Source organism: Canis aureus, chromosome 18 (genome assembly GCF_053574225.1).
Source record: "Canis aureus isolate CA01 chromosome 18, VMU_Caureus_v.1.0, whole genome shotgun sequence".
NCBI lineage: Eukaryota > Metazoa > Chordata > Mammalia > Carnivora > Canidae > Canis > Canis aureus.
In genome coordinates this window covers 20603393-20615957 of record NC_135628.1, presented here as the reverse complement: position 1 = coordinate 20615957, position 12565 = coordinate 20603393, and the positions used below count along the sequence as shown (strand labels likewise).

At 57.6% G+C, this 12565-nt stretch overlaps 1 protein-coding gene across 1 annotated transcript; it reads left to right on the top strand.

Moving 5' to 3' along the window:
• Positions 1 to 4370: 4370 nt before the first annotated feature.
• EVX1 (even-skipped homeobox 1) lies at positions 4371 to 10578 on the top strand. The gene is made up of 3 exons (XM_077855875.1): positions 4371 to 7213; positions 8793 to 9040; positions 9706 to 10578. Exons 1-3 carry the CDS (start codon positions 6787 to 6789, stop codon positions 10249 to 10251), a joined length of 1221 nt encoding a protein of 406 aa, XP_077712001.1. The 5' UTR covers positions 4371 to 6786; the 3' UTR covers positions 10252 to 10578.
• Positions 10579 to 12565: the final 1987 nt, after the last annotated feature.

Below are 12565 nucleotides of genomic sequence, written 5' to 3'. Positions count from 1 at the left end.
GGCCCGGCTTCGCCGAGTGGAGAGAGAGGAAGGAGGTGGGTCTGCTCCTTGGCCAGGGAACCAGGAGAGACAGACGTAGGGTCAGTGAGCTCGCAGAAAGACTCCCAGAAGAAAACCCGCACCCGGGAAGAAGCATTTAGGGCCATTTAGGGTTAGTGGAGTCGTAGAAGAGCGATCCCATGGGGTAAAATGATTCCACCCAGATAAGGGTCTGCGCATCCCCCTGTTGGACCACCCTGACCAGGCCACAGTAGGCCACTTCCCTCTTCCTGAACAAGGATGAGAGTGGAGAGGGCACTGCTGGGGAAAGGGCAGGGCTCTCAGGCTCATCTGGCCTTTGGCCAGTCCAGGGCTTGGAAAGGGTTTGTGTCTGAACAAAATCTATTTACAAACACAAAAAAGTGAAAACTGTCTTCCTCCCTGTCCCTCTCCATGAGTAAAGGAACCAACCCATGGTGTACAGGACTCCCTGATAATAACTGGCCACTTCCCTGCATTGCATTTCCCCCTTACCCTTAGGCCAAACCAAGTTGTGTCTTTTATAGAAGCCCCAGCCTGGCCATTCTCTCTCCCAACATACACCTCCAGGGCCTCCATGCACCATGGAGGCAAGTGCAGAGCCTGAAGAATATGCTCAGGTCAAGATGCAGGGTGGGGAGTCCTGGCCATACCCTCAGGTTTTGTTCCTTGGGTCAATCAATCCTGGAGGACAGTTTGAGGGAGGCAGCTGCCTTGTCAGAGAAAACACCTTGGTAAAGCAATACCCCCTATCAAAAGGATCTGGCAATTGTGTCTGGGCTTTGTTGGTTGGCATGGGGCTATTGTGGGGAGAGGAATCTCAGAAGTGGACAGCTAACTTCAATGCCTCTATGTACTTTTCCGGGGCAGAGATTTGCCAGATATGTGAAGGGGTCATGACTCCCAAGAGGTTCAAGTGGGCAAGTATAACTCTAGTGAGTTTTGCCCCCTTTCCAGATGGATGCTCAGGGCCTCAGTGGATTTTTATGATCACAGAGGGACTGGACTTTGTCTCTTAGGGTCTCCAGAATCACTTGCTGAGGTTATCTTCCTGGTATTTTGGAACTCACACCTGAAAACTCTTCCCCTGTGCTCAGGGCAGGACACTTAGGCTCTCCTACCCCAACTGTCCTAAGGATGGCTGCAGCCTCCCTGTGAGTGCATACACAGTCCCCACTCAGCCTCTGATCCCTGTCTTAAAAAGAGGGCAAGACCTGGAGGCCTTCCCCAGGATACATTTCCAAATGAACTTTTTTTATCTTTACTTTTCTTCATGCTCAGAATGAATGGCCAGATGTTAGTTGGGCCCCCTACCCCCACTTCTTCCAATCCCAATGAATTCTTAGGGAGTGAGGAGGAGGAGAAAAGGCCTTGGCAAAAACCACAAGTGGAGTTCTTGGAAAGAAAGACTCAGAATGCAATGCTTGGCATTTTCTAGTAGCTCCAGTTGTTGTGAGTGTGGACTTGAGGCCAGAGGGATAGGAGTTCAGTCCTGACTGTCAGTTATATGTGGGCCTTCTCTCTGCATTTCAGATCACTCAGCTGCAAAAGAGGGATGATTTATATTATATTCTTCAGGCTTGTTGTGAGGGTGGAAAAAGCTAATGTAGCTGAAATGCTTAGAACAGTGATTACTCTGATCATGTGGGGTCCCCAGATTTCCAGATAGGGTTTCTCTTTGCCCTCTTGGGAAATCATGGATGAGGCAGAGTGAGAGCAGTCCAGAAATTTGGGCTCTGAGCCTTTCGGTTCTGAAGACAAGTGGGCAACCTCTCTGAGGGGCCCCTGGTCCTACCTAGATCCCAGAAGGGGCAGGAGGCTTGTGAAGGATTGCTTTATAGAGAGTTAAGGCACTGTTGGGTGTTGAGGCATCCCTGAAGGCCAGGGAGGGACTGGCCGGTCTAGTGTTTTGCACTCAGCCAGGCCCATTTGAGTCAAGACCACTGGTTACCTTATCACTGTGGGAGAAAAGGCACTAAGGCACGTCGAGGACTTATAAAGGAATGTTGGGTAGATTAAACGAGAAATGGGCTTGTAATGAAAGGAAATTTCAGGATAGTAATGGTGAAGGAAAAACTCATACTATCTCTGCCAGGGTGAGAGGAGAGGTATACCTGGGCTTTGGTTGCTGGATGTTGGGGAATTGGTCCTCCACGAGAAAAGGAAACCTTCCAGTTGGTGGCTTGAGGCAGAAGCAAGCCTTGAGCTTGTGGAGGTCCTCAGGCCTCCCATACTGACTGCCCTGGGTCCTCCAGCCCTGGGATGGGTAAGTCGTGAGTGTAGAATGTGGGCTGCTCAGGCAGTTGTCTGAAGCTCAGGGTGGGAAAGCCACCTAAGACCTATAGGAACCTGGGGCTAACAGGGGTAGATGCAAGAGCCGCTGCAGGGCTGGCTGGGTCCAAGGACCTAAGGAGCAGTGGGCAGAAAGCATTCAGTTTTCTGTCCCAGACTCCTGGCCCTTCTCTCTGGGAGGTGCAGAGAGAAGGGGCACTTGTCCAAACCAGAGTTCCAGAAGCTGCAGGTTCTCCCTGCAGGAGAAACTGTTCTGTGGTCCCCCATGCAAGCTAGTGCACCAGGGACCCCCTCTATGGGGTGGGCGAGGGGTTGGGGGAAGTGGACTAGGTGTGATCCTCTGGCATCCGGACCTCTGGGCGTCTGAGATCGAGAGGGGACCTCGCTGCTGGAGGGGCGCGCTCCGCGGTGCTTCTACGCTTTGGGTTTCCACGTGGGCGTTGGCAGCTGCAAGGGACAAGACAGGGACCAACCCCAGAAGTCCCCTCACCCCCATGATTCCGGCGTCCGGAGACCCAGCCACGCGGGAACTCCGATGTCCAAGCCGGAGACACGGCCTGGATGATGAACAAGGGCCCAAGATCAACATCCACGACTGTTGGGCAACGCTTATTGTTTAAAAGCAAGCTCCCTTTGTTCTTGGGTTTTACCGAAGTGAGAAGCAAAAATAATTTTTCCTGATCAAAATTTCGCTGGCACCGAAGCAGCCAAACCAGCTTTCGGAAGCCTTCGCCCCTTCCTTTCGGGCGGGACGCGCGCCCGCCGCCGGGAGGCCCCGCATCTGTCTGATGCAGATAACTCGGGCGGCAGACCACCGCACCCAAGCGGGGTCCGAAGGCCACCGAGGCATTCCCCACCCCCTGCCGTTGCTCTCGGGAGCCAGGGGATTTTTTGGGGGGAAGCGTAGCGGCTCCAGCGGATCAACGCGTCTGGTGACCCAAGCCCGGCTTCCGATTCCATTTAACACAAGCCGCGCATCTTATCTCCGCGTCTCTTCCCCGGGGGTTCCCACCCACCCACCCACCCCCCGCCCCCCGCCCCGGCCCAGCCCGGGCGGAAGCGGAGCCTCGAGCTTTTGAAGTCCAGAGAATTTCAATCGGAGACGAGCCGGCTGGACCTAAACCCGTTTTCCCAGCGGGGGGAGGGGACAGCAGGCCCTGGGCGGTGGAGGAAGAGGGTCTTCCCTGCGAGGGGAGGTGAGAAGCAGTGGGAGCCCATGCCGGACCCCACTTAGGCTGCTATCACCCCCTCTCCGCTTTCGTGGTGTTTCCCAGGCCTCCGCGGGCCCGCGGACTTCACTCCCTTTGCGAATTTACCTTTCTTCTCAGTGTCGTCGGTAATAACCTTCATGATACAGTGATAACGATGCTATTAAAATAGTCCTTCCCCCCCATACAAAAAGGCTAAACAAATTGTTCTTATTCAGCACCCCCCCCCCTTCTTCCTCTTGTTAAAAATTCGACTTCTCTTCATCTGATGTTGACGACAGGATGCTTTTGGAAGAAGTGACATTTGGTTAAACATTTTTGTTTTTTCTCCCTATGCCAGAGGGTGCAATAGGCCCCCAGAGACTTGGGGAGGAGGGCGGGGGTGGTGGTGGTGGGATTGAGGCTGCTTTGAAAGGGCAGAGGTAGAAGCACAGAGAGCGATGGGGCGGAGGGGGCGTCCCTGAAGCTTCAGATCCGCAGCCCAGGGGAGGCAGCCCCCCACCCGAAGAGGCTGAGGCCCCCACTGCAGCCGCCTTCCTCCCCGGGACAGCCGGGGAAGCCCCGCTTGGGTGGGCCGGACCCAGGAAGGAGACTCAAGTGGTACCTCTTGATCTCTCAATCCTACTCCGCTTTCATCTGGCAGGGAAAACCCAGAGGAAAAGAGGATCAAACGCGGAGCACTCCCATTGAATGCAAAGCTGGGGGCGGGGCGGGGAGCAGGGAGTCCCAGCGCGGACCCGGCCCGGAGGAGGTGAGCGCAGCGGGGGCGGCGGTGAGAAGGCGGCAGGCTCAGGGGGGCGGGGGGCGGAGGCGGGGGCGGGGGTGGGGAAGCAGAGGGTGGGCGAGGCTCAGGCTCGGTGCAGGAAGGGCCCAACCGAGGCAGCTCCAACGCGGGCTATGCGGGCTCGACTTTGACAGGAAGGAAAGAGTAAGCCAGGTGCTCCCTCTGGCTCTGGCTACTGGCTGGGAAGGGCAGGGCGTGACAGAAACCCAGGACAACTCTGCGATGCAGCAAAAGGTTCTAGGGTTTGATCCCCTCCAGTCCCAGTCGCTCCTGTAACCTTTAGAATAGTCCCTAGGAGTTTTGAACTAGCAGTGCTCAGCAGATGGTGGCTTTGGGAGTCCCCGGGAGTGGAGATGTTTATGCCCACGTTACCTTCGGGATCCCCCTGCCCGCCCCCCACCTCCACCCCAGGCGAGGTTAATGAGCATCTTCTGATTGAAGAGGGGAAGTAGAAAGCAGGAGTGAGAAGAGAACTTTTGTCTTGCCTGAACCCCTTGCTTCCTCCACGACCTCCACAAGCCCACCGATGGCTTAGACTGAGGTAGGGGAAAGGGAGAGAAGAGTAGAGAAAGAGAAAGGAGGAGGAGAACAAAGTAGGAGATAGAACAAAACAAAAAAGATAGTGACAGACTTTTCTTTAGAATCTCAGAAATTGGGGCTTTTGCCTTGGGACTTGGAGAAGGGCGGGGTGCAGGGGGCAGCCCAGATGGCTGAGAGCTAGGAGCTCTGGGGAGAGACAGAGAAAAGAGAGTTTTAGAGATAGCAGAGGGGAGAAGGGGCCTACCTTCTGCCCACAGCAAAGTGGGGAGAGACCTGGCCGCCCATGGCGGTCTGGCCCCAGCCCACTGCTCAGAGCTGGCAAGGAGGGGTCAGTTTCCTAATGGGTTGTCAGACCTTCCCTGGAAGGAGACCTGAGAAGGTCTCCCAAAGACATCAAGCACTCCAAACTCCCCCCAGCCCTGCCCTAGAGGTTCCCTTTCTGTCCTCAAATATTTAGGAGTGCCCCTAGTCACTTGCTATTTCAGGGCATTTTTGGTGACGGCTCTCTTCTACCCTCAGTGCCACTGAAGCCCGTGGGCAGGACCTGGGGGAGAACCCTGTGTGCCAAAGCTCGGTGAACCCCCATGCCGTGTGCTGGGGCACTCTCAACCCCTGCCCCCAGTTACTGGGTGAGAACGGCACGGTTTTCCAGCGAGCAGCCTCTGGCACTGCGGTCATAGGGGCCGCATTTCTCAGTGCCTCTTCACTCGCAAAACCTGTTTCCAGAGGAATTCGTTGACTCTGAACGAATACTTTAAAATATGGACAAGAAAAGAAAAAAGGCCACTGGTAGAACCTCTCCCCACCCTACATACCTGAAGTGCAGGCGAGGCCCAAGCAAATGGGAAAACGATTTCTTCTACGAATAGCCACCTGGAGGTCAAGCCGAGCTGTGGAGAGCTTAAGGCCACCTAGATGGGGGAAGGGGAATAAAAAAGAATCAGCAAACATTTGGAGTCAGCAGCTAAGACAAGCCCTTAAAGAAAAAATATTAAGGCATTTATTTCCTGCTCCTTCGGGAAGAAAAACAGCAAAGTTCTCTTGGTTTCCAGGAGGAAGGAGACATCTGGGGGTAGAGGGTGGGAGGAGGAAGAGAGGATACCCCAGGCTCAAGCTCTCCAGACAACTGAGCGGTGGGAGGAGGGAATATGTTTTTCGGTAGCTTGTAAAAAGACTTTGGAGCCCCTAGGAGGTTAGCTCGCCAGGACAGCCAGTTGTAATAATGACGAGAGAAGCGAGGCTTGTGAGTCGGCCTTCACACTTTTAAAATGCAGTTATGGATTCTCTCATCAGTGTTAGATCAAGGCACCAAGTTAAGAAAACAAAAGCCAAAACAACAATCAGGAAAAAAAAGAAAATCAGAAGCTTATTCAATTACCGAGTCCCGCAGCTCCTGCGGAACTCGCCGCGCGCCTTAAGCTCTCTTTTTCTTTCTGCGGAATTCCATTTGCATGCCCTCTGCCTGGGTGTCTCCCTGTCTCAGTGTGTGTGTCTCTCTGTCTGTTTTCACACTCTCCTCCCCATTCGAGCGAGGCCCACACCTGGCGCATCACTGCCGAGCCATTAGCTGCGGGTCTCCTTTCATCTTCGCTGTGGCAGACGTTTCTATTTATCCACTTGCGCTCGCCGAGTGGCGTCACCAGCGGTACTGTAATGACGATTGCAGCAGGAGGATGACAGCTTAGAAAGAAGAGGGCAATGGGGCTTCCTCCCAGAGGCGGTGCGGCACAGAGGAGCGCTCGCATCACAAGGTGACCCCAGCTCCCCACCGCCACCACCGCCGTCACCGTCGACATCGCACTCCGGCCGCTCCGCGCCCGCCCAGTCGCCTGGCCTCTCTCTCTCCCTCCCGCAGCCAAGATCTGTCCGACCGCTGGGGACCGGGGAGCCGGGGGCTAGGAGTCACTTGGGGCTTACTCCCTCCCCCCTCCGGCGAGCCCCGGGATGGAGAGCCGAAAGGACATGGTTATGTTTCTGGATGCGGGTCAGCTTGGTACTCTGGTTGGCAAGAGGGTCTCCAATTTGTCCGAAGCCGTGGGCAGCCCGCTGCCGGAGCCGCCCGAGAAGACGGTGCCCCGTGGTTGCCTGAGCCCGCGGGCCGGTCCTCCGGCCGCCCGGGAGCGCGGCGGGGGAGGCCTGGAGGAGGAGCCGGTGGACGGACTAGCAGGCAGCGCTGCGGGGCCGGGCGCTGAGCCGCGGGCAGCCGGAGCTGCGGTGCTTGGCCCCGGACCTCCAGTGTCCTCCGCCGACAGCCTCTCGGCTCAGGGGCAACCTAGCAGCTCGGACACCGAGTCGGATTTCTATGAAGAAATCGAGGTGAGCTGCACCCCGGACTGCGCCACGGGGAACGCCGAGTACCAGCACAGCAAAGGTAGCCACCGCGCCCCTTCTCCCCCCGGGCCTCCCACCGCGCCCACCTTGCACTTCAGCTCTGGAGGGGAGGAAGGCACTCCTTTCCCCCAGGGCAGGGTGGCTGGGGGGACCCACCTGAGCAACTCTCCCCTGATATCTGCGCCCTGGCGGGGGTCTCCTTCTGTGCTCTGGCATTGGCGGGACCGAGGGTGACAGCTGTGCTTTGCGGGAGGAGGGAGACGCAAGCCCTGGGCTTGAGGGGGATTCAAAGTGCACCCCAACCCCCTAGAGTTTTGTGGCACTGCTTCAACTGCTCCGGGCAAGACACCTTCCCCGGCGTGGGCGAGATCAAACGCGGGTCGGGGCAGTTTGTGGCTGGCGGGGTGTAAGGCGCATCCAGGCGCGGAAGCCCGGAGTCCATAAAGGACCGTAAAACCGCGGCTGACTCGGGCTGCCTGGGTGCTGCGGCCCTCCGACCAGTTTGCACGTCGGTCAGAGGTCCAAATTACCTTGTCACTTCCCGGGCTCGGTGGCGCCAGGTCGGAAATGGTCCCAATGATCTAATTGCCTTTGGTCTCCGGTTGCATTTGAAAAGGCAGAGCTCTGGCCCTCCCCCATTCCCCTTTCCTTCCCAGTCCCACTTCTCCACCCAAAGGAAAAGGAGCTGCAGGGGGCAGGAGCCCCACCCTTCCTTGGGTTAGATCCAAAAGGGATGCTGTCACACTGCTTTCACTTGGAGAACCCCTCCCTGATCCGGGGCTAGTTTGTGGGGGAGGTGGCCAGGCAGGGAGTCCCCCGGAGAGGGGTGGAAAGCTAGTAGGAGGGAGAGCCCACCAGCAGACACTCTTCCACAAAGCTATGGGGGTAGATGGGAAGACCCTAGTATGGAAGAAATACCACCTCTTGCCCGGGCAGCCAACACCTGGTTGAGCACCCACATTACCATCTTGTCCATTCAACCCAGATTTCCTAACCATAGCACGCCCTCAGAAACCATACGCCACTCAAATATACCAAGGTAATAATGATATTCATACACACACTCCTATGCCATCCCTGCAACGGGTGCAACCTAGTACACATTCCCACACCTACACTGGCAGCCTGGCCCACACAAAAGCAAGGACCCAGCCTGTGTGCAGTATCCTACAATGCACTAAGACCCAGAGCTCACTACACTTCAGCACAAAGGTGCATTTCAACTCGTCTGTCACTTATGCACATCCTTGTCCAGTCCTGCCAACGGTGGGCAGAAAGCTCAGAGAGTCTGCATCTCATCTGTGTCTCAGGGCAGGTGGCCAAGGTGGCTGAGGTTCCTGTACCCAGCAGGCCTTAAGAGAGGTCTCCCAAACAGCAGTCCAGCCAGGCCTGAGGGCTGCTTTGTGCTCATCTGAATGGTGAGACCCCATCCCTCTTTTCCCGTGTTCTCAAAGTCTCCTGTGCCCCAACGGAGGCAGAAACTGAGGCTACTGAGAGGAGGGGGGTGCCTTTCTACCCCACCATCCACATGCACACTGGGCCTACAGCCCCACATCAGCAGTGTTTTGTGTGTCTGTTGTGTGTTCTGTGTGTGCATGTGCTCTGGGCTCCCCACACAGGGCCCAGCTCAGAGGCATTGGCCAGCAGTCCAAACAGCAGCAGTGAAGCCCCCAAGAGCAACAGCAGCAGCAGCTCCCAGGGCACCCTGGCCTGCAGCGCCAGTGACCAGATGCGCCGCTACCGCACAGCCTTCACCCGGGAGCAGATTGCCCGGCTGGAAAAAGAGTTCTACAGGGAGAACTATGTGTCCAGGCCTCGGAGATGCGAGCTGGCCGCCGCCCTAAACCTTCCGGAAACCACCATCAAGGTATGAGCTCTGGCGACAGGCCACAGGGGAGAAGGGGTGTGCCCACTCAGCAGGAAGTAAATACCGACTGTCCACTCCTTAAATCCTGAGCCAAGAATCAGGGCCTGGGGTCTCCCTGCCCACGTGGTGGCTAGGCTGGGGGTGTCCAGGTCTGTTGAAGGCACCAGGTGTGTGCAGATTTACCTTTCCCACAGTCCCTAAGCAGGAACTGCTGGCGTTCGGTTGCCTCTGTCCGTTTTCTAGCCAAATACACAGTGGCAATGGGGTGCCTCTGCCCCGAGAGCGCGCGGCTGAAGGGGAGGTGTTTCTGGGGAACCGCCGCCTGCGGCCTCAGACGGGCTGAGATCTTAGTCTATCTCACTCCTTTGCGCACCACAACGGGTTCTGGCACCCCAGGGGTCCCGGCCGCGTGGCCGAGGGAAGGAGGGACGCAGACTGAAGCCACTCCCCGAACCTCTCCGTACGGGATTCCAGCTCCAGGTGGTGGTGGTGGTGCTGGTGGGATGCGCCCCCCGCCCCCGCCTCCCCTCACCCCCCCCCCCCCCCCGGGCTCTGCCGCGGCTCTTCCCTGCGCTGCCCGCATCCTACCCTGCAGCGGGGCAGGACTTCTGGGCTCTGCGCTTCGGGCCGTGCCGCCGCCGAACCTGCTCCTCCCCGCCCCCCAGGTGTGGTTCCAGAACCGGCGCATGAAGGACAAACGGCAGCGGCTGGCCATGACGTGGCCGCACCCGGCCGACCCCGCCTTCTACACGTACATGATGAGCCACGCGGCGGCCGCGGGCGGCCTGCCCTACCCCTTCCCGTCGCACCTGCCGCTACCCTACTACTCGCCCGTGGGCCTGGGCGCCGCGTCCGCCGCGTCCGCCGCCGCCTCGCCCTTCAGCGGCCCGCTGCGCCCGCTCGACACCTTCCGCGTGCTCTCGCAGCCCTACCCGCGGCCCGAACTGCTGTGCGCCTTCCGCCACCCGCCGCTCTACCCGGGCCCGGCTCACGGACTGGGCGCGGCGGCCGGCGGCCCCTGCTCCTGCCTCGCCTGCCACAGCGGCCCGGCCAACGGGCTGGCGCCCCGCGCCGCCGCCGCCGCCGCCTCGGACTTCACCTGTGCCTCCACCTCCCGCTCGGACTCCTTCCTCACCTTCGCGCCCTCCGTGCTCAGCAAGGCCTCCTCCGTGGCGCTGGACCAGAGGGAGGAGGTGCCCCTCACCAGATAAGGGGCCGCCCGCGGGCTGCCGGCTCCAGGACGCCCGTGGGTTGGGGGGCTCCCCCCGCCCCCCGCGGGGACTCAGCCTGCGCCCCCTCCCCGCCCCCAGGGCATCGAGGGGGAAAAGAAGGCCGAAAAGGACCAGAGAGGGACTCGGCCTCCAGGATCGGGACGCCCGGGAAAGCGGCCTGGCGGGCGCGTTTGGGGATCAGGAGTGGGGATGGGGACGCGGAGACCGAGGGACCTTCCTCTGGGGCGGCCCCTCCGTTTTTCACCGGACCCGTTGCCCCTGAGCGGGGCTGAGGCCGTGGCTCCAAAGTCAAATTTAGTAGCAACAGCAACCGATATGCAGCCGGTCAATCCCTCCTCCCACCCCCACCCCCCTGCCTCACCCGGGACCCCGCACCCCCACCCCAAGGCCAAGCCCAAGCACTGGAAAGGAAATTGCTGTCTTTCTGAACAAAATGCTGTGTATGCAGAGCAGATAGAGATTAATCTTTGCCAGCTTTCCCAAGGCAGGGCAAGGGGCTTGTGGATGGCAGTGGCACCAGCCATCCAGCGGAGAGAGTGAGGGGGGATTTACTGTCATGGAGGATCCTGATCCTCCAGGGAATCCAGGGGCTCTCTTGCCTTCCTGGAGCCTCGGTTACACATTTTCTGGTTCTGGCATCTACCAGCACCTGATCTCTTTCCACTCTCCTAGCTTCCTGATATCTCTCAACTTGCAACTCCGTCTCTACTCCTGCTTCCATCCCACCCCCACTTTTTGTTTAGCATTGGCAGAGAGGCTGCAGAAGCCTCAGGGCCTCTTGGCAGCTTTCTACCAAGTCTCTCATCTCCCTGGGCCCAATACACACCCTGATTAGCAAGTCATGTGTGCGAGGAGGGGTTTTGAATGTTGAATGTATAATAATGATCACCATGCGGTGGGCCATCGAGCCCAGGGTTGAGCTGTTAACAAGGCGCCCAGGGAAGAGCTTAGGGAGCAGGGACCCGGTCTCCCTCCTTCAGTATCTACCAGCAAATTAGAGGCTATTTCAAGCCTTTGCTTGTTCATCTTCCCTTTACCAAAAGCTTTCTGGCTCTTCCCTTTGCAGTTGGCATTTATATCCTTCTTCCTCTCATTTTTCTCCCAAGCTGCCACTGGGGCTTGGCTTTCAGATACTAGCAGGAGCCTTCGGCCCCTTCTGGGGACCTTGTCTTTCCCCATCACCAGGGTTTGTTTGGGAGCCACTCCCAAACTCTCACTCTCACACTCATTCTTGCAGCCGGTTTTTGAGGGATAGGAGAACGTGTACTCCTCCATAACAAGCTTCACTCTGACTGAGAGGGAGTGGTTCTTCCTGTAGGGAATGAATTTGGTTTGGTTTTCCTTTGAAGCCTAAAGAATTTGCTGTTACAATTTGTTAACCATACTGCAATAAAAGCTGGACATAATTCTCACTTTAACATTTTAATGTTTTGGGAAGCAGGCAGTGCATTGATTCTTTGATTGCTAGTTCAGCCACCATCCTAAACTTGGTTAGAGAAGGAACCAAACGATGGACCCACAGACAGTCTCCCAAACTTCCCGTTGGACGTTAGCAGGCTCCAAACGGATATTGCACAGAAACGGGGAAGGCAGGCTGGTCCAAGGGGCCCTGAGGTGCATGTTTTCTTAATTCTGTGCACATTTGGGGCCTTCCATGGCAAACTGGCCCGCCTGGGGCTCACCCCTTCAATGTTTTCTTCTCCAGTTGCTCCAACCCTTGGAGGAAAGGGAACCCTGGACTGTGGTCTCTGGGGATCCTGATTCACCCCAACCCCAAGTGGAGGCTAATGAGGGGGGGGAGTGGGGGGGGGAGGGGGGGTGGAGCTTGAGAACTGCAGGGAGCTAGGTTTGCTGGTCAAGCAGTACCTTAGGGTTTAGGGAGAGGAGCAAGGGGGATTCCTGGCTTGGGAATGGGAGTGTCCTCAAACTGAAAGTCCTCTCCAAGAGTGGAATTCTGGTCTGGTCAGGGCAAGGGGACAGATGGTTCTCCAGCAGCCACCTCACCACCATCTTCAGTTCCAAAGGAGAGCCACCCTGGCTGGCTGCCTCTGAGTCCTGCACATGCAGGGGAGAGATAGGTGTCATGAGGAGGCTGGGAGCTCAGAATTGCATGGACTCCAAGGGTCCTCTGCCAATGTGTATCAGTGGGCAGATGGGGGATCCTTAATGGGCCTCCATCTCTCTTTGGGTTCCAGAGAAACTCTCCTACCACGCAAAGCCCTGAGCTGAGGTTCCCAGCACCTTTCCCTCCACTCCTCCACCACTACCTCCCTCCCCCAGCCTTCCGTAGCTA